A 22,373-nucleotide genomic window follows, 5' to 3' on the forward strand; every position below is an offset into this window, starting at 1 on the left:
AGAACATCATGGCTATTCTCGGCTTATCTTCTATATAAATTTTAGAATCCTCTTTTTAGGATAATCTGAAGAAATCTTGGGATTTTACACAGATATGTCTTTAGCCAATGGGGTCTAACTTGGGAAGAACTAGCATGATATTAAATCTTCCTATCCACGAACATGGTTATTCCTCCATTTGTGCATATCCTTCTTTTAGTGCCCTTTGATAAAATTTTGTAATTTTCTCCCTAAAAGTACTGTAAATCATTTGATTTATTCCTTCTATATTCTGTCTTGTTATTTTAAAGTGTGCTTAAAAAAATAATTTGTAAGCTTTTTATTGCTTTTTTAGACAGTGAAGATACAGTAATATTATGAAATGTTTTAATTTAAAAAAATATGAGCAGGATTATATTAAACTGTATAATATATAATCTATGCCATTGTAACTTAAATAATAAAATCTGCTGTGATTTCAGACCAGCAGATATTCCAGGAAGTTCAGGCTTTGGGGTAAATGGAGATACTTTATCAGCAGAGGGAGCACATTACTCCAATATTGCTAAATCTTTCAGGCTGTGGCTCTTTTGTCTCTTGGCCTTATAGGCTGGACGCAGGAACTCTATCTTTCTCTTCTTGGCTTCACTTTTATTTTTGTGTTTCTTCAGCTTTTTCTTGGCAGCAATATCAGGATTAGTTACGAACTTGAAAAAAGAATAGAAATTTTATATTACTTTAAAAGTAAGTATTAAACCAATAAAAACCAAATGCAGAAATGGGCCATTTTGTTCACCTTTAAATATCACAAATGCAGCACATTCCCATTAAAGAAAATCTGGAGCCCCACCTATAAAGTCCCCACTTCTCAAACACAGCCAATTCCTCTTTCCTCTCTGTGTTAAGTGTGACACATATGCATGCACACACCTGTGGTTAAAAATATCTATTAAGGAACACGCTATATTTTCAAACAGCAAACATACCTCTAAAGCCTTCCTCTTTTTCCGGAGTGCCCTTTTCTCATTAGCCTGTTTCTGTACAGAGGCAAAAGCTAAGGAGAAGCTCTCAAGCCCAACCAGCTTTTTGAGTAATTCTATGATTTCCTGCGATAGATTCTTCAGCAGAGGATCTGATCACACACAGAGTAATAATTAGTCATATAGGAAAAGACACCTTTAACATCTATAAAATCAAGAACATGCAAAATTTAACCCCTGTGGAATCATCACTTTTATTACCTGAACATTAAACACTGATCTAAAACCAGCCTCTATGTTTCTGAGATGTGAAAAAAGGAAGTGTTGGGTAGGACACTTCCTAGCCACCACCACTCATCTGGGAGGCACTAAGAGTATCACAGACTCTATGAAGCCCACTTACCAGTGGAATCCTGGCTCAGAAGACACTAATTTGAGAAGCTGACAGAAACATTTTGGGTTACTTTATTAACCTGCTCAACTCTGCAGATGGGAAAGGTAAATATTTCTCTATGCCCCTTCTAATTCATGGGTCACAGATACTTAGTTCTGGCCACAGCTTTTTTTTTTTTCCCTTTGTGGGGGGAGGTTAAGACTTCTGAGAAACTGACAAAAATCTTCGCTTTCCCACCCTTCCCTACCTTCTGTCTCCCAAATACACATAACCCACATATTTCTGTATTCAATTTCAGGGCAGCTGTTCTAGATTACAAAGTTTTCTTTGAATATTTCTTGAAGATAAGGACTAGGTCTTTTCTCCAATGTTGAACCCCCAGTACCTGGCAAATATTACATGCTCAATAAATGCTGAATAATGAGAACCAAAGTGGACCTGGCCTTGACCACTGCTTTTTCCTCTCTGAGAGGAAGGAAATGTATAGTTCCTGCTTTGGTACTCACTTGTTTTATTTTAAAACTTAATACCTACTTTACCTCCTCTTTCCAACCCCCATTCCCTCTTTTCCTATCATCAAAAGAGAATTTAGGATCAGTGAGGGAAATGTACAAATAAATGCCCAGGCAAGGAAAAATGACATATAGGAACAGTAAACAACATATTTTTAAAGTATTTCATACTTTTGCCTTACAGTTCACAATAAGAGAATACCATGACATTTTATTGTTCATTATTGTCCATAGCACTATGGGGTTTAGAACCACCTCAACTTATAGTTTTCTTTGAATATTTCATCTATGCTTAGGAGTAAAACATCTTTTAGGAGAGAAACATCACTCTTAGACATGAGGAAGCACACAGAAGGCAGTCGTAGATAAAACAAAGATGCCTTACTTGTTTGCTATTGTTTTGATACCTAGCAAGTTTTCTTAAAACTCTGGCAGGGAAGGAAGATAGAAAAGAAGGAAGCATTTAGGAGAGAAGTGAGGATATCTAATGTACAAGTATTCAGAAAACAGGCTGCAGTTACCCTGGTCTGAATAGGTGCTGTTCAGTTCTCGGAACAAAGGAGCTATGATCACTGGGAGATACGGCTTCACCTTGTCTATTCCAAGATCCATCGCCACAGCTCCAAGAAACTTAAAGATGCATGTTCTCTGAAAGTACAGATCATTCATTGTTATCTGAAGTGTTTCTTTTATTGCAGCCATATAAACAATTAATTCAGAAAAGGTCTCTTTGGGGGCAGATACTATTGCTGCAGTTTTTGGTTGAAGAGTTTCTAGAGATGTGGGAGCATTACTAATACCACTGAAATACTTAAAAAAAAAAAAAATGACTACTTTCAGGCATTCTGAACATTCACTGCACCTTTAAGGGGTTTCTAGGTGAGTAGGCAGCTTCCAGTTTTGCAATCCAGGACAACTTCTGGATCAACCACAGCAGTGTGGCTGGCTTGCTGTGCTCTTCCTTTGCCTCCTTGTTTTCTTCTTTGTCAGAGTCCATCTCCTCATCTGCACAGGACTTGCGTTTTCTTATTTTCTCTCTGGCTACACCATCTCCCAAAGCTGCTTGTTCTTCCATGTCTTCTTCTATCTCACCTTGCTCATCCTCAGAATCAGATTCCAGTAAATATAAGACTTTGGCTACAAATAACAAATTCTTAACAACCTTTAAAAAAGGAAGGGAGAGAAAGGGAGGAATTGGACTTTGATTTTCAAACAGATATGGCTCAGTAAAAAATAGGTATTCTACAATTAGGAAAAAACTCCCCCAAAACAGGTATTGCACTATTAAACTGATGATTATTGCATTTTTTTGATAATTCAGTTCTACCTTATAGTATACCCAAACCCATTTCCATGTAACTTATCTACTTGACCTAGTTCTACCTTTTAAGGTCACAAAGAATAAGTAAATAATTTCATTCTAGACTATCCATTTACATTTTTGAGAGAACTTTCATCCCTCCTCTATTAAATTTCTTCATAGAAATAACAGTTTCCACTTATTGAGCACGGTTTCTATATACAGCATTCTAATTCAACTTTAAAATATCACTATTAGGTACTGTTATCAGGAGAGAAAATCAAGGCTCAGAGTTACTAAGTGACTCACCCAAAGGCAAAGCAAGTCGTCAGCCAAGACTGAATGGTCTTTAGAATTCAAGCCTAAGTTCTTAAACACTGAGCTCTTCCTCAAATCATGTGATCCAGTTAAATAGCCCAGGGACCAATTTTAGTCTTATAATAATGGACCCATATAGTGAGTCCCTAACTCTGACATCCATGAAATCTCTGACATAGATATTTCACATTGATTATATGATGGAGGAAGTCAAGTTGCTTTTGAGTTCCTTTACCATCCTGGCTGCTCTGTTGGGAGTGCTGTGTGCCAAAAGTTTCCTCCAAATGTAGTACTCAGAATCTCACATACTGTCCAAGGTTAGCTTGGCCATCGAGAATTCATGCCAAGATTGTAATTTCCTTCTGGAAGCTTGGTCTCCCTAAAGACAGTCCCAGTTTTGGAGGCCTTTTCCCCTTGTGGCAGCCACTTCACAGTTAACTCACCGTAAGATCACAGTGAACTAAATTCCATTAATTTCTTTCATCCCAGGTTAGTACTAGCAAATCCCTTCCTGTCCCTAGTTTCCGTGGTTGTATCTGTCAGCCTCGATTAACATTGGTATTTTGTGAGACACCACCTGCTATCTACCCTGTTAGGATTTCTTTGGCTTCACTTTGCTATCCACTGAATAGCTATCCATTCTTTCTCTGGCCCTGCCATATAATGAAGCATACTATATTTTCATATAAAAAGTGATGGAAATATCAGGGCTTATGGCATCCTACTTGAGATCACTCTTTGGATACAGTGTTCACCTAGCTTCTTGTGTCCCATCATTTAATCTGTATTGCTGCTCCATTGTGTCCATAATGATAAGAGTCACGAATAAGTGTCTTGCTCATACCAAGATACCACATCTGTGTATCTCATCTACCAGCCCGATGGCTTTATCAAAGGAGGAAAAAATAAAGGGAATAGACCTTACTCAAAAGTAATTTACATTTACTGCATATTTATACATGCTTCTCTATATTCACAATTTACTTACAGTTACATTTTATAGTATGAAAACATAAAGTTTTTAGTGATTTATCTGCCTTCAGTTAAGGATAGACAATTCTCACACTACACTGTAACATAACTATTACTTCTTTCTCTTCAACTTCCAGGGGTAAGGGAAAGAAATTCAGTACTGTAGTTCATTATAGGGACAATGAAAATCAACCAACCAACCAAAGCCCTTCAAAGCTGGTCACAACGTTGAGTAGATGGTTAAAACTGAACATGAAAAGATTAACAGTCAGCCTCGCACTGCACCATCTTTATTGGGCATTTTAAATGAAGCCAAGAATAACCCCAACATAGACTCCAGAGTTGATTAGATTTATAACTGAACATGTATTTCAGTGTATGCCTATATTTCATTTAATTCCCCAAGCATTAAAATAGGAAAACAAACCAACAAAACCCCCCACAAATACCAAATGTAAGCCTATTCCTATACTTGGTAGAACAGATCCCTTCTATTAAACCAGCAGGGTGACAATACTGACCTGTTCTCCTAGAGATTGATCTAAGAACTTGGAATGCAACTGATGGCAAGAGGCTAGGGAGATACTTTTCATCTGTGAAAAGAAAATGGACATTGGCAGACACTATGCAGGGTATTTCTGATTTTTTTTAAAAAGTCCAAGTAACCAACCATAATAATATAACTGAAGTGCTAGATTTTGTTCTGAATGACTTGTATAGGTCTGGAGAGGGAAGGTCTCTACTTTCTACCTGCCCCAAACATTTTAGCTCAAATAAAGGGGATATTTTCAAGCTTTGGGGATATTAATAATCCCTCAGATTATTAGCAGGAAACTTTACAACAGTCTAGTATTTTTTTCCTTTTTTTCCCCCTCCATCTTCCAATCATTCACTATTTATGGAGTCTCCACTGAGTCAGGCATTGTGTTGGGCCCTAGGAAATCAGAGATGGATGTAATACGGTCTCTACCTAAAATTTTCATGAACATGATCTCAGTCATCAACAGGTTATGAAGGAGGCGGGATAGACAGTATTGCTCTCATTTTAATAAATCCTATTTTCCAGTGTTGATAAAGAACTTGAACCAATAATAGAAGATGAACAACAGAAGTGGACTAGACTGATAGTCTAAAAATTATCTTTGAAAAACCTTGGCCTTGAGGTTGACCCTTTCTAGTTCCCAGCACACCTACAGAAACCTGCAACAAGTCAGCTGTCAGAGTTTTTCCCAAGGGCCAACTCCCAAATAGTTACATGAACCAGAAGGAACATCTCACATAGATCACAAAGGAAAGAAAAGGTTTTAGAGAAACCTTACCTTTTGTTCAAGGTCATTTGTTAGAAATCTTACTGCTACAGGTTCTGAGAACTTCTTTTTAGTTGTTTTAGACTTCCATTTTCTAGTAAGTTCCTCTGGTTGGCAAGAGGCAAAGAGCAATCCAAAAATCTGGGCTGCAGTGAGCCACACCCAGCTGTGTGGATGTCTCAGGTGACAATGAACATAACCTAAGGGAACCAAAATGCATTTTCAGATGTCTCACAGCTTTCCCAACTCTTTGGTGGTAAATATGATTAGATTAGGCATTCGCTATCTATTACGTGCTTGGATTTAGGAACCAAAGATGAACAACATCTTTTGGCTGTAACATTTACAATTTCTAAATTAGGTAATATAAATTTGTATACAGGCACATGTTTGTTCCTAATAGTTACTGAAATTGGTGGAGAGTTATCATTTATTGAGGCTTTCTGTGTGCCAGGCACAGGGCTCAGTGTGTTACATATGTTTCATTTAGACCTCACAACAGTTCTGTGACCTTACAACTGTCAGTTGCATTTTACAGATGAGGAAATGTTTCAGAGGGGCCAGATGAGGCACCACGCTGTAACAGGCAAAACCAGGCTTGGGCCCCAGCTTGATCTGGCCCCAAACCTTACACTCTTATGTTACATGGCCACTCTCCATATATTACACTTGGAAAATGCAGTAGAAAAGCCTTGTGGGTTGTAGGGAACAAGATTAAAATTCTGGATGAACCATATCATATCTGAGTCTTAGTCTATGCTGTTATACATTTCATAAACATGGTTTTACTTTTGTTCTATATGTATTGTATTTTCTAATAATCTGGCCATGTCTCTGTGGAATCATACCAGAGTAGGCCATATAGTAATTTAGTAATTTCCATAGGATCATGAATTCTTTTAAAACAGGTGGGTACTTAAAGCATTCATTCCAATGTCTGTTTCCTATTGGCTAATCAAGTTTAAGTATGTTAAATTAAAAATTCTAGGATCTTATTTGTTATTTAAAGAGCGATATACAGGGGCACCTGGGTAGCTCAATTAAGTGTCCAACTTTGGCTCAGGTCAAGATCTCATGGTTCTTGACTTTGAGCCCCGTGTTGGGCTCTGTGCTGACAGCTCAGGTCCTGGAGCCTGCTTTGGATTCCATGTCCCCCTCTCTCTCTGCCCCTCCCCTGCTCGTGTGCTCTCTCTCAAAAATAAATATATATATTAAAAAAAGAGTGATAGACAAAAACTTAAATGTCTCCCAAGGGTTAAATGGTTTACTAAATCATGGCATATTAGCATGGTGGACTATTTACAGCTATTTTAAAAAGCTTTCTACTGAGTGTGTTATAGTATAATAATATTCTTATTTAGGTACAAACAAGATAGAAGTTTATATGGAATTATGCAATCTCTAAAAAAAACCTGTGTCTATATATAACAAAAAGACAGACTGGATGGAAATATATACCAAATTAACACCAAGCAGCAAGGAAGACTTTGAAAAACTTTCCTTTCTTTTACTTTCCCATAATTAATATTCCTCCTTTTACAAATGAAATGTATTACTTGTGAAATCATAAACATATTATTTTTCCTAGAAACATTTTCACTATAATCAATTTGAAAGGGTCTTTTAAATCTTTTTCTCATGGACTTTTCCCCTGACATTATAGACTTTCTAAGTATTCATACTCTAATTCCCCAAATTGGTTTTTAGTAATTCTGTCACAACTAATGTGTTTGTTTTTAGATGTAAATAAAAAGGAAATACTTACTCCAGATTTTATTCAGCGTCTCAGAGGGCTTGGTAAACTGAATAATATTACATTCCTTGATGAGTTTACTAATCAGTGTAAGAAAACTAAACAGAAGGCGATCTGCAGCTTTTTCTTCAGTCTCTTCCATGATCTAAAAACAGGATGGATATAAATCCATTGAGACAACTTCAGGGTTTCTATCAGTACTACTGTCACTTTGGGTCAGTTTTTTGTTGTGGGTGCTGCCCTCTGCACTACAGGCTGATCTGCAGCATTCATGGTCTCTGCCCGCTAGATGCTAGTAGCACCCTCCACGCTCCAGTTGTGACAACCAAACATGTCTCCAGGTGTTGCTAAGTGTCTAGAGGGGTTGGCAGTGGGGTGGTGAAATCCCCCTGCTGGAGAAACTTCGATCTTCACATACTATGGAAGATAACTTACTTTAAATCTCATTTTAAAAAAGAAGATCCAGCTACACTGAATTCTTGCTTTCATTAAGAAACATTTTGAACACACATAATATTTAAGCTGTTAGCTAAACCACCTTAAGTAAAACTACAAAAATTAGCACAAGTTTTATTCTCTGGCAAATTACTTACATCTTTAAAGTTTTCAGGATCAATTTCCTTTTCAATCACAGGAAGAATAGTTCCAAGTCTTCTCTCAAAAGAGACTCCTTCACTTTCCACAAACAAACCACAGATGAGGGCAGCTAGTTGCCTATTTAAGCTCTACCAAAAATAAACCACAGAAAGACAATGTTAATAACACAACTTGGTACGCCATTTCCAAATTCATAAAATAAAATGGGCATGACTCTGTCCTCAATATTTCTTTTTTTAATTTTTTTCTTAATGTTTATTCATTTTTGACAGAGAGAGAGAGAGAGAGACAGAGCATGAGCAGGGGAGGGGCAGAGAGAGAGGGAGACAAAGAATGCGAAGCAGGCTCCAGGCTCCGAGCCGTCAGCACAGAGCCAGACACAGGGCTTGAACTCACGAACTGCGAGACTGTGACCTGAGCCAAAGTCAGACACTCAACCGACTGAGCCACCCAGGCACCCCTCAATATTTCTTTATAATGCCAGAAATCAATACAATATGGATCTTTGGTGGCTTAAAATGAAAAATATAGAGAATCTTCACACCCAAGAATAACATTAAAAAAGAAATGGAACTCATCATTACCCACATTCTCCCATTTTAAATTAAAAAAAAAAAAATCAAGATGAGCACTGAATAATATACAGAATTGTCGAGTATCAATGTCGTACACCTGAAGCTAGTAACACTGTGTCAATTATATTCCAATAAAAAAAATTTAATTAAAAAACTGGAAGTTGCATACAATACCCCCCCCATTCTAACTTTAATACGTATTACAGTCAGTATTAAGATACAACACGTTTATATTCCACAAACATGGGCCACTGTTGATGGTGGCAAGTCAACAAGTGGATATAATCACTGACAAACATTACATTTCATTAACTGAATATGCAAAACTGAAAACAAAGATATTCATCATTGGGGACTGGTTAGATACATTCGATACATTCATATAGCAGTGTCATTGGCTGACGACAATCATGTCGTGGGACTACAGGTGATTTTCATGTTACTCTCTATAACTTACATTTCCTGAAGTTTTACTATAAGAATATATATATATTTTTAAAATTTTATTTCCAATATAGTTAACATACAATTAGTTTCAGGTGTACAACATAGTGATTCAACAATTCTATACATTATTCAGTGCTCATCATAAGGATACTCTTTAATCCCTATCACCTACTTAACCCATCCCCCCCACCCAGCAAGAGTACATTATTAACATAATCTACTAAAAAAAATAAAATTTGGGAAAAATTCAACAATGTTTAAGATGTATTCTTATTTAAAGTGAATACCAAAAGCTAAGACTTTTCATTGAAATTTAACTAAAAGCAACCTTAACCTTTTTTGCTCCAAACCAGGTGGTAACCATATCAAAGAGCCAATCTTTTTTCTCAAGGTTGATTTTACTGAGTAAAGATTTGATTGTCATGGATGCCATCTTCTTGCACATGGCAGAATCATCGTTCACCATCATTAGACAAAGAGGAATAAAGAACATTCCACAGTTCTCATGGAGTAGTCCCTAGAAGAAAACAGGCAGTTAAGAGCACACTCAGACTGGAATTCTTATGGATGCCCAAACAAGGGAGGCTCCCTGTGGGCCCCCAGGGCTCAAGGGGAACATAGCTACAATCTGTGATTCAAGGTACCTGAGGGAATGTGTCAAAGAGATAGGAGATCATTTCCAAGGCAGACTCTCTCCCGGTCTCATGTTCATAACTAAGGCAAGAACATTAGATAGACTTGTTAGTATCTTTTCAATTACCAATAATTGTTTTAAAAATTTTTAAACATTGTTTTAAGGTGTCAGTCTGTTTCTTAAAAAGTAGAAAAAAATATCCATGTTCCCAATTTTAATACTTATGTAAATCTATCATGCTACTATTCAGCTTTAAATGTGATTCTGTTAGATTTTTACCATTCTCCTTAAATAGACTCTTAATGAAAATCAGTGGTCAGACCGAATTCGAAAAGCAACTTACACAACCGTCACATGAAGCCATGCACACTGTTTGATAATCAAGTCAATGATTCAAATGATAACACCCTCAGATGTTTAGATTTTGTCATTTTCCAGACAGGTGCCACAATAAAATGAGAGGAAACTACTCTTCTGCCCCTATGTAGTTTATGGCTTAAACTTACTTGAGTTGAGCAAGCATGAATTCCAAGTTTGGTCTCAATTTGTCACCCAGGGGATAGTCAAGAATATATTTCAGAAAAACCTAGGAACAGAAGTCACATAGATGATTATTTGGGTCCTATCTCTCCAGGATTTCTGCTTCCTAACCTGCTGATACACTGTTCAGTTACAAAGACCTTTCAGAAGACTGATCAATCCTCCTGAGTCAACTGCACGCTTTCCTTTCTTCTCCTACTTCACTTACTCAGGTCCTGCCCCAAGTGCCTGATTAAAAGTCCTAGCCTACCACTGGCATGGTTGTTTTGGGCTCCAGATCTAAGCTCACGGGTTGGAAGCTCCTCTCTTCCATAGGTAGTGGGGTATGGTGGACTGAGTACGGACTGTGGTTCACCCCTGTACTTCCCCTTGAATAAGAATGACAGTGATGATTGATATTAATACAGATAACACTAATTCATGTATTAATTATATGTCAATTCTATATGCCAAGCACTGTGCTATGTGTTCCTCAGTTAACTGCCATCACTTTCTTGGAAAGTAGGGGATATTATCCCCATTTTACAGATGAAGAGAATGAAGTTGGCACAGAGAGGTGAGTAACATGCTCAGGTGACAGTGCCAGAATTCCATGCCTGGTCTATCTGCTTTCAAACCACTGTACTAGTTTATTAATAAAAGTAATTAATAAAATAAGTATTTATATATAAGCTATTATATATCAATAGCTTTCTGCTACTGAATAAAGCCCTAAATAAATCTTTAACAAGTACACGAGGTCTTGCCTGACCTGGCTCCCTTCCCCATCTCACTTAACCTTCATTTACCTCCTCTAATAAGTGAGGCCCTCACCTACCTCAAGGCTTACCTTCCTTAGGCACTGGCTGCTCCCTTCACCTGGAAAGCTAAGCCTTTTTCTTCCTTCGCATTTCTGCTGACAAGCCAATCCTCAGGAGAGCCCTTCCTGATTCTAACACCAGGGTGGTCCTCAACCTGATCATATGTTCTTATCATCTACTCTTCCATATTTTGTCAATTCTAAGAAGCACAGTTTTTCACATTTTAACAGATCTGAAATTGGGATGTATCTTAAAATTGATAGCATCTTACCACTGTGTCATAGTGTTTTCTTTCTTTGAAGTATATAAATAAAGGTATGTTTTATAAATAATGAAATATGACAGTGCTTTCTCCCTCCTGGCACTTAGGATGCCTGTAATTAAATACCTGTGGAATTTTTGCTTTGTGCCTGTGTACTTTAAAATTTCACTATCTGACAGGGACTATAAAAATTTTGTTGACTGCTTTTCCAGCAGCACCTGGCACATAGTAATATGCATAAGTAGTTGATGACTGGACCAATGGATGGAATTATTTGGTGCAGGCTATCATGCTACAGAAGGAAAATATACATCTTTATCCATTTGAAACATTCCACATATGATGGGTTATTCTCAAAATGCTCTTTGTTAACTGAAATGCCCTTAAGGCAGAGCAGACATGCTTCTCACACTTGGTAAGTAAATGGGTTCCTGAGTCTCAGAATAAAGCAACAATGTGACGCAAAATTATCTTCAGAATTCAGTCAATGTTGACATGTCTATCTAAATATGGAACAGAGAAGACAGGACCCAACACTTGCTATGGGAATAAGGCTTCTTCTCTACAAACCTGTCTGCATTGGACTCTGACAGGTTCACTTTGTGCAGAAATTGCCAACTTGGATACTTTCCGCATGACATCATCGATTTCTGGGACTAACAACTTCCTTGATAAAATGGCCTAAAATAAAAAAAGGAAGACATCTCATTTCATGTTCTACTGCAGATGGTTGTAAGCTGATGCACTGTTAAAGCAGTCACACGCAATTTTCAAAAATAATGAAAGTAACCTTCAAGAGAAAAAAAACATACACTTAAAAATGGTTAAAATAGTGACTTTTGTTTTATGTATTTTATAATTAAAAAAAGAAAAAAGCTCCACGAAGTCCAATACAGTAAATACAAGCATTTTTTAAACTTTCCTCTACTTTTATAGAAGGCTCTGGAAGTGTTAACTGAATTCATGTTCAAACATTTTAATAAGTAGGTATGTTAGATTACCATTAATCCATCAAAATCATCACAGTGTTTATAAATTAATTTTGGAAATCCACAGCTAGTCAAAATACTTTGTTCCACATTATTCTAAGTATCTAATCTGAGGCACATAAACTGTAAAATCCAACATTCTGGTGATACCATACCTTCAGAAGACCAAATGCAGTGGCCTGTCTTGAAGTATCATAAATGTCTTCTTCAGCATATGCTAGTAGAACTTGAAGCTGCTTTTCGGTTATCTGGTAAGACTTCACTTTCTTCACAACTGTGGTTACACACTGTAAATTAAACTAGTGAGGTTAATAGCCAGGACATCCCACGAATGAAGAATCAGTGAAATGGTAAGGCCTTAATACAACATCAATGCTTTTTCACACAGGATACCAACCCTCTGGCCTTAGCAAATTAATCTGGAAAGAATTCTGGACAGGACCAAAGGACAATGAGGAAACCTAAGTTTGATGTTAAACCTGGTCCTGGCTCTTTCGAAGTATAACTAAAAACACCTCACCTTGAAACAATTTACCACCAGGTGGAAGTTCTGGCCCCTGGCAGCTCCAAGTTTTGCATAGTCCTTCAGCAACAGGAAAAGGTGTTTTGTCAGCTGTTCTGCTTTTGTTTCTATGGAAGGCAGAGGGAACCTCAAGACCCAGATCAGGCACTGTAAAGCACCTGTGATCACCTGAAAAACAAAACCAACCAATTTATGTAGTGATCAAACCCAACAGTCAAGCACCTGAGGCTGTGTAGACTCTATAAGCAATCAAGTTGAAAAAATGAAATACTCTGCTCAGCCCACTCTAGAAGAACCATATACCAAAAGCATAAGAAGAGAAGGAGATTTCCTATTCCCTGTGGTAGAACTTACTGCTTCTCTAAGGCACATAAAGGTGATGCAAGTAAATAAGAAAGAGTGCACCATATTCTTAACCTATATGAGTCAATGACTGGAAGAACTGGCCAATTTATTTATTTTCAATGTTTTTATTTTTTATTTTTGAGAGAGAGAGCAGGGGAGAGGCAGAAAGAGAGGGAGAGAGAGGATCCCAAGCAGGCTCTGCACTGTCCGCACAGAGCCCAATGTGGGGCTCAAACTCATGAACTGTAATATCATGACCTGAGCTGAAATCAAGAGTCAGATGCTTAACCAACTGAGTCAGCCAGGCATCCTGAATTGACCAATTTCAGCAACTTTTTTTTGTGTCTGGAAAGATACATTATAAATGACTTTTCTATTTTCTAGAATGGTACTTTAACCCATTCTAAGCAACCGTATACAAGGCACTCTACAAATCAGAATTACAAAGATAAAGAGAACACCACCCCTCTATTTAAAGAGCAGACAGCTGGCTAAGAAATTAAGCATGAGAACAATACACTACAATTTAATATAGTTAAGTGCTTTGCAAAAGATATGAAAAAAGTGTGCTGGGACCAAGCGATGACATGAGAATCCTTGACCTCCGGCTCAAACCTTAGAGACTACTGAGATCAGTTATTTCACCTAATTCAGCTGTGCCTAATAGACCCACACTGCTCTGGTTGCTGTAAGGTCTTCTTGGGCTGGATTAGATGAAGCCATAGAGGAAAGGTCTTTGGAGTCACAAAGGCCAGGGCTTAAATCCCAGCTCTGCAGTTTATTACCTACAGAGCTACAGAGATGTTACTCAACTACAGAGATGTTACTTAACCTCCTGGCACCTTGACTATAAGACAGGCAGTCAGGAAATGGGAGATGTGTCGGCTCTGGAGTCTGACGGACTGATATCCTAGATCTGTGATCTAGGCCAAGTCAGCTGATAGCCTACTTTTCTCACTGATAAAACAGAAGCATTAATAATATGTGCTTCAGGGGCGCCTGGGTGGCGCAGTCGGTTAAGCGTCCGACTTCAGCCAGGTCACGATCTCGCGCTCCGTGAGTTCGAGCCCCGCGTCGGGCTCTGGGCTGATGGCTCAGAGCCTGGAGCCTGTTTCCGATTCTGTGTCTCCCTCTCTCTCTGCCCCTCCCCCGTTCATGCTCTGTCTCTCTCTGTCCCAAAAATAAATAAATGTTGAAAAAAAAAAATTTAATAAAAAAAAAAATAATATGTGCTTCATAGGTTGTTATGAGGATTCACACCAGTGAGGGCAGTAGTGACAAGGATCATGGAGATGATCAGTGCTGACATGGTGACACCATTACTCAGCCTCATGATGTTGCAAGGACCCAATGAAATAAGTGTAATGTATCTACCAGAGCCTGTAAAACTGTTGAAGGCTATCCAAATATATGGCTGGAAAGCAACGTAATGTAGGGAACAGAAGTCGTTCACAATATCATAAAGCCACTTAAAAACTCCATCATCTTGTGAAGCACAAGCCTAAAAGTTCTGGGTATTTTGTGCAACACAGTTCTCATGAAGGAACAGAAGCTCACCTTCACATCCATGGAAACCAGGCAGTCTATGAGGAGAGAGACAAAAGGATCCAACATTTCCAGAACAGGTTCACTTGAAGACTTGATCTTGGAAGTCTTTAGACTCAGATGCAGCAGCTAAAAGATTCAAAAAGATATTTCATACCAGTTGCCCATAAGACCAAATGAGTTAGGTAAAGGTAAAATGATTTTAAGAGAGATACATGAAACATTAAGATGCTTCCGTTTGAAGCGACAAAAATTCTGAAGGAATGATAAAGGGCCTGGGAGACTCTCAGTAAGTGAAGAAGGTGGGAGTTCACTGTGCAGCTGAGATGCTGAGTTCATTTACCAAATGATTACTCAGGATTTACTTTTTTTTTTTTTTTTTTTTTTAATTTTTTTTTCAACGTTTATTTATTTTTGGGACAGAGAGAGACAGAGCATGAACGGCGGAGGAGCAGAGAGAGAGGGAGACACAGAATCGGAAACAGGCTCCAGGCTCTGAGCCATCAGCCCAGAGCCTGACGCGGGGCTCGAACTCACGGACCGCGAGATCGTGACCTGGCTGAAGTCGGACGCTTAACCGACTGCGCCACCCAGGCGCCCCACTCAGGATTTACTTTGATTCGAGGCACTGGGTTGGCACACAGGGCACAGCAATGATCAAGATGAACATGGTTCCTGCCTGATGGATCTTAACCAGGAAGAGAGACTCTAGCAAATAATTAACTGTAAATTCAGTGGGCTTTGGGAGTTCTGTGGGGACCCTGGCAAAGGGAGGAGCCCGTGGTGAAGTCCTGGAGTGACAGAGTGTAGAGACTATGAAACTGAAGGGAAGCCAGTGTGGCTGAGCTGTGTGTTGGGAATGGTACAATACAAAGTTTGGCCCCTGTAGCCCAGATGAAAGACCAGGCTCTCAAGAAAAATGGGAGCCAATGAAGGTAATAAAAAGGAAATAAAACAATCAGATTTGTGTTTTTAGATGCTTACATCTTTAAAAAAAAATTCAAAATAATTTAGAGATGCCCATGGGCAAATCAAAGTGAACCCATAATAAATGTTAGGTCAGAATCATTAACCCTGAGACCATTATATCATCAAAGTAAGTACTAGAAGAGAGAAATGGTAAATGGACCAATGCACCTTTAAAAAAATGGCCCAGGGGCATCTGGGCGGCTCAGCTCAACTGATTACGTGTCCAACTCTCGATCTCGGCTCAGGTCATGTACTCATGGTTCATGGGATTGAGCCCCACATCAGGTTCTACGCTGACAGTGTGGAGCCTGCTTGGGATTCTCTCTCTCCCTCTCTCTCCGCCCCTCCCCTGCTCACGCTGTCTCTCCCTCTCAAACTAAATAAACAAACAAACAAAAAAATAGCCTGTAATTTATTTCTGATAAGACATTTACAGTGGGAATGAGCAGAGGACTGAAAGGCACACTCACTGTGGGCAGCAAATCACACTTTAAGGGTTAATTCTTACCCGGAGTCCAGACTCAATAAATATGTGCATGTTGGTTTTCCTGCTCACAACAGCTTTCTGCCCACCTCGAACTGGAGTTGGGGGGAGCAGAAGACAGCTCTGGGGTGGCAGACGTGGATCCAGTGCAGGGGCTGCTGGGTTTCTGTCAATCACAAAGGAAAAACAGGGGCAAGAACACTGTATGCTGCACTCTAAGTCACGTGACCCTGTCTGGTGACTGGAGTCCAGCACTAAGTAGTATGCTATTCACTGTGGGCTTTTTTTCTCCTTCAACCATGAGAAAAAGATTATTAGGTTGTTGATCAAAGCTGTAGAACAACCCCAGAAACAGAAATCAGATTGATGAACACACGTTTAAATTAAGATGAACAGTAAAAGGACACTCCCTTGATGTTTGAAAACAAATGCCAAGGAGTTTCTTTTAGAACCCAAAAGCAAAATCCAAAGGAGGTATTTTGAAACCTTTTCAGGTTTGGATATCTATTTAATCAGAAGAAAAGCTACGTATTTAAAATCTATCCTAACTTTGATTCAATAAATAACATAACTGGCTGCTGTCACAGCTAACTTACTCATTTATCAGACAATCATCTCATGCTGAGATTTATCATCTGGAAGGGCTTTAGCCCAAACACCACAAAGGAGAACCGTCTCATAACTCAAATATATATAGCATATATTATACAAGTATGTAATTGTATATGTATTAATTATGTATATAATTATATGTGCACATAAATAATTGTACATGTATTATAAATTATGTAATTGTATAATATATGTAAACATGCATATGCAGTAAAACCTTGGTTTGTAAGCATAATTCATTCCGGAAAACATGCTTGTAACCCGAAGCACTTGTATATCAAAGTAAATTTCAAGAACCGTTGGCTCAGTTGTGATCATGTGATATATGGCATCAGGTACTACTTATATTGCAAGACGTCACTCTTTTATCAAGTTAAAATTTATTAGAAATGTTTGCTTGTCTTGCAGAACAAGTTACTCGCAATCCAAGGTTTTACTCTATGTGTGTGTGGGTGTGTGTGTTTTAACTAAGGTAAATTATTAAATTAACTCACTTAAGAGTAAATGAAAACTGAATGGTTTATCAGAAGCAAGCACCCAAGGATAGTTGTTTTTTTTTTTTCTTTCAAACTTACTTTTCTTTCTCTGTTAACAGGGGAAGATTTTCACTGACCAACCCATAACTGAGCAATAGTATGGATTCTGCCGTCATTTCTTGATTTACAATTAATCCTGCTATGATTCGGCGCAAGGTTTCATGAACTTTCCGGGCCAGTTTTAAACTCGTGGTATTTTGTAAGATCTAAAGGCAAACATAAATGTCATGTTGAGATAACACAGAACTGCCTTTTTGTTTGTTGTGATTAAAAAATACATTTCCTTTTTAATATAGGTTTTTTTTTCTAATTAAAAAGAAACATCCTTAATAAAATTTCAAACAGAGCATACAAAGTAACATTTACACATACTGTCAATCCCAGAGACAACCACTATCAGCATCATGTATGTCTCTGGATTTCTCTGTGCTCTCTGTTGGTGAGACCTTAGGGCACAGGACTGGAGACATGATGTGATACATGGAAGACATCAACCCTGTAAGTGCATCATAGGCAAGCACATGGACATATACAACATTACCAAATGCAGTCAGTACTCATCTGAAACCATGCTAACAGTGCTGTGATGGCCAAGCCTCAGGGTTTGATATTAGTCATTAGGCCGAATCATAGGAACTTAATGGGAATCTAGGACCATCAACATCAACAAAACCTTCAACACTTTATAAATATTCCTTTGCACAGGACACGGTATTAATAACTTTAACTATCTTGGAGGGACTTGATCATATACATGGAAAATACATGTGCTGTGTTCATTCTTTTTCATCCTCAAAACATACCTAACATTCTCAGGTTTAGATAAGATTAATGCATTGTAGAAAAAATTATGGAGTTATTCTGACACCAAAACATTTGGAATTAAGGTTAATTCATGTCATTAAATAGTGTTTTGCTCTAGTTTTTGTGCATAAAATAAAATGAGTTAATAACATTTGTTGAGTGTTCACCCCTACATTAGGCACAGAGAACATTATGAAGGTAAGTAAACTACAGTCCCTGCCCGACAGGAGCAGAATGAAAACAGTGCAAAGAATGTAAGCTTTGGATCAGAAAGATCTACAAGTAACGTTTTACTTTCCTCCTTAATCATGACCCTTCTACCTTTTTGTTGAGCCTACATTTTCTTATCTGTAAGATGAAAGTACCATTGATCTCAGAGTGGTTGTGCAGATTAGAAGAGATCATGAAACACGATGCTGAGAACATAATATATGTTCAACAGATGTCACTTTTCTCCCTCTTGGCAATCTGGGAGCAGCAATCTGTCTTCAAAAGCTATGTTCTTAGCTGCTGACTTGAGCCAACTATAAAACTCACTTGAATTTCAATTTTTTGTTTCTGCATCACATGGTTTACATCCAGGAATCTGGTTCTTAGTTTAGAATGCCACCTAGGGCTGCCAGCTAGTGGCCATGTGGTATCCATGCCCTTCATACCAAATGAAATCCTGGTGGTCAAGTGCAGCATTACTGCATGGGTCGTTTTAAGAACTCATGATGCTGTAATGTGGGGATCTCCTGTACTGCATTCAAGTCCTTACCTCTTTTAATGGAAGGATAAGTTTTGTAACCTGATCTTTCCCTACAAACTTGCCCAGGATTTCATAAGAATCGTAACTCTTGCTTCTTCGTGCCTCCATGACTTTGGAGAGGATCTGCTTCACTTCCTTCTCTTCAGCAATGGCACCAAACAACTCATGGTTAAAAATCTTTGAAAGAAAAAAGCCAAATGGCAATTATGTGTAATCAGCAAGATATGTCAACATAAGCAGTCTCTGATACATCCAGATCGGAGGAAAACAAGTTGGACAGGACTGAAATTAGATGGCAGGAATTTCTATTAGATTTCACTTTTTCAAGGCAGTTCAGGGACCAATTACTGAAAGACAAGCAAATACCGCAACACCTGAAGGTTTTTACTAAGGGGAAATAAAAGAGGGCTATGTTGATTTACATATATGATTGTATAATATAAGAGACAGGTACTTCCTCTTGGATATTACCGAAGAGTAGCCTCATTTCCCTTTAAAAAACTGATGATATTTGTAACTTATCAAAACTGATGTGTTTAATTCAAAATGTTTAAATACGTACATTTTTTAACGAATGAACAAAGGCAGTATGGCAAATTTAGTCTCTTCCTAATCTCACCCCCCAAATTATCACATGATCAATTTTAAAAGTTGATGGTTATTAAATTTTTCACTACTGTACGTAAAGCTCTGGTGCACATATTTTTATATAAACCCCAGACTAAATACATCTCAGATTCTTAAAAGTGGTCGATATTTTTGCTTATTTTAAAGATCCTGATACACAACATCAACTTTCTTCCCAGAAAGGTTATACCAAAACTCATGACCTACTAGCAATGGTAGAGAGTCCACCTCACTTCACCTGAGTCAGCTTTTTAAACTTCTGCTAATCTAAGAGATGAGATAGTACATCATTTTCATTTTTACAGGTTATAAATATTTTGTATTTTGCGAGCCGATTTTCTGTGTCCAATGCCCAGTTAAGAAAATGACACTCCTTTTTTCTAAATCTTACCTCAATCATTATATCTAAACAGGAGTCCAAATCCCCAACTTGTAGCTTGTTGGTGAGGCCTTGCAGCAACATATAAACAGTGTAAGTCAGCACATGGACCTAAAATGAAATGCGCGGTAAGAATACGAATGCTTAAGAATACCATAGTAGAAAAAAAATAAGATCTAAGAAGTACTGCATAGAGCGCTCAGAGTTTCCATAATTACTGTAGGGAGAAGTTTTGACAAATGACACATACTTCTTTTTTTCTTTTTTTTTTTAATTTTTTTTTTTCAACGTTTATTTATTTTTGGGACAGAGAGAGACAGAGCATGAACGGGGGAGGGGCAGAGAGAGAGGGAGACACAGAATCGGAAACAGGCTCCAGGCTCTGAGCCATCAGCCCAGAGCCTGACGCGGGGCTCGAACTCCCGGACCGTGAGATCGTGACCTGACTGAAGTTGGACGCTTAACCGACTGCGCCACCCAGGCGCCCCAACAAATGACACATACTTCTATCACCATCTAAAAGACTTTAACCTGGCACAAAAACAGACACATAGACCAATGGAATAGAATAGAAACCCCAGAACTAGACCCACAAACGTATGGCCAACTAATCTTTGACAAAGCAGGAAAGAACATCTACTGGAAAAAGTCTCTTTAACAAATGGTGCTAGGAGAACTGGACAGCAACATGCAGAAGATTGAAACTAGACCACTTTCTCACACCATTCACAAAAATAAACTCAAAATGGATAAAGGACCTGAATGTGAGACAGGAAACCATCAAAACCCTAGAGGAGAAAGCAGGAAAAGACCTCTCTGACCTCAGCCGTAGCAATTTCTTACTTGACACATCCCCAAAGGCAAGGGAATTAAAAGCAAAAATGAACTACTAGGACCTTATGAAGATAAAAAGCTTCTGCACAGCAAAGGAAACAACCAACAAAATGGGAAAAGATATGCAAATCACATATTGGACAAAGGGCTAGTATCCAAAATCTATAAAGAGCTCACCAAACTCCACACCCAAAAAAACAAATAACCCAGTGAAGAAATGGGCAGAAAACATGAATAGACACTTCTCTAAAGAAGACATCCAGATGGCCAACAGGCACATGAAAAGATGCTCAACGTCGCTCCTCATCAGGGAAATACAAATCAAAACCACACTCAGCTATCACCTCACGCCAGTCAGAGTGGCCAAAATGAACAAATCAGGAGACTATAGATGCTGGCGAGGATGTGAAGAAACGGGAACCCTCTTGCACTGTTGGTGGGAATGCAAATTGGTGCAGCCACTCTGGAAAACAGTGTGGAGGTTCCTCAGAAAATTAAAAATAGACCTACTCTATGACCCAGCAATAGCACTGCTAGGAATTTACCCAAGGGCTACAGGAGTACTGATGCATAGGGGCACTTGTACCCCAATGTTTATAGCAGCACTCTCAACAATAGCCAAATTATGGAAAGAGCCTAAATGTCCATCAACTGATGAATGGATAAAGAAATTGTGGTTTATATACACAATGGAGTACTACGTGGCAATGAGAAAGAATGAAATATGGCCCTTTGTAGCAACATGGATGGAACTGGAGAGTGTGATGCTAAGTGAAATAAGCCAAACAGAGACAGATACCATATGTTTTCACTCTTATGTGGATCCTGAGAAACTTAACAGGAACCCATGGGGGAGGGGAAGGAAAAAAAAAAAAAAGAGGTTAGAGTGGGAGAGAGCCAAAGCATAAGAGACTGTTGAGAACTGAGAGCAAACTGAGGGTTGATGGGGGGTGGGAGGGAGGAGAGGGTGGGTGATGGGTATTGAGGAGGGCACCTTTTGGGATGAGCACTGGGTGTTGTATGGAAACCAATTTGACAATAAACTTCATATATTGAAAAAATAAATAAATAAAATAAAAGATTTTAACCAAATGATCACTTTGTACAAAAGATGCTCAGAAATTATCACCAAGCTTGGCGTGTACTACTGTGACTAAACCAGGCCACTGATTTATTTTATTTTATTTTATTTTATTTTATTTTATTTTATGTTTATTTATTTATTTTTGGCGGGGAAGGGAGGGAGGGAACAAGCTGCGGGGGGCGGGCAGAGAGAGAGCGAGAAAGAGAAAACCCCAAACAGACTCCACACTGTCAGTACAGAGCTCAATGCAGGGCTCAAACTCATGAAATCATAACCTGAGCTGAATGAAGTTGGCCGCTTAATCGACTGAGCCACCTAGGCACCTCCAGGCCATTGATTTATAAAGAAAAGGCACAAGAGTCTTGAACTTTAAAAACCAACCTGTGAATTAAAGAGCTTGCCAATGTTGGGTGCAATCAAAGCTGTTATGAAGGAAATAGACAAGTTTTTGCTCTTCACAGTAACCATAGCTAATAACATTCCTAAGAGCTTACTATGGGCTAGTAAAATTATTGTATTAA

General features: G+C 38.4%; 1 protein-coding gene across 2 annotated transcripts in view; it reads right to left on the reverse strand.

Annotated features, from left to right (window-relative positions):
- Positions 1 to 304: 304 nt before the first annotated feature.
- UTP20 (UTP20 small subunit processome component) overlaps positions 305 to 22,373 on the reverse strand; it is a 110,514-nt gene continuing 88,445 nt past the window's right edge. For both annotated transcript variants that reach the window (XM_040491097.1, XM_040491096.1), the window contains exons 44-62: positions 19,947 to 20,045; positions 18,938 to 19,105; positions 17,413 to 17,579; positions 16,250 to 16,391; positions 14,785 to 14,901; positions 12,880 to 13,050; positions 12,515 to 12,646; positions 11,941 to 12,051; positions 10,275 to 10,354; positions 9,779 to 9,848; positions 9,469 to 9,651; positions 8,109 to 8,240; positions 7,528 to 7,660; positions 5,775 to 5,962; positions 4,977 to 5,048; positions 2,728 to 3,027; positions 2,387 to 2,513; positions 966 to 1,111; positions 305 to 686 (exon numbers count right to left, since the gene is read on the reverse strand). In XM_040491097.1, the coding sequence (XP_040347031.1) occupies positions 531 to 686; positions 966 to 1,111; positions 2,387 to 2,513; positions 2,728 to 3,027; positions 4,977 to 5,048; positions 5,775 to 5,962; positions 7,528 to 7,660; positions 8,109 to 8,240; positions 9,469 to 9,651; positions 9,779 to 9,848; positions 10,275 to 10,354; positions 11,941 to 12,051; positions 12,515 to 12,646; positions 12,880 to 13,050; positions 14,785 to 14,901; positions 16,250 to 16,391; positions 17,413 to 17,579; positions 18,938 to 19,105; positions 19,947 to 20,045 (2,694 nt within the window). In that variant the 3' untranslated portion in view covers positions 305 to 530. The remainder of the gene's footprint in view (positions 687 to 965; positions 1,112 to 2,386; positions 2,514 to 2,727; positions 3,028 to 4,976; positions 5,049 to 5,774; positions 5,963 to 7,527; positions 7,661 to 8,108; positions 8,241 to 9,468; positions 9,652 to 9,778; positions 9,849 to 10,274; positions 10,355 to 11,940; positions 12,052 to 12,514; positions 12,647 to 12,879; positions 13,051 to 14,784; positions 14,902 to 16,249; positions 16,392 to 17,412; positions 17,580 to 18,937; positions 19,106 to 19,946; positions 20,046 to 22,373) is intronic.

This window comes from Herpailurus yagouaroundi, unplaced genomic scaffold, assembly GCF_014898765.1.
Source record: "Herpailurus yagouaroundi ecotype Mexico unplaced genomic scaffold, PumYag 182, whole genome shotgun sequence".
NCBI lineage: Eukaryota > Metazoa > Chordata > Mammalia > Carnivora > Felidae > Herpailurus > Herpailurus yagouaroundi.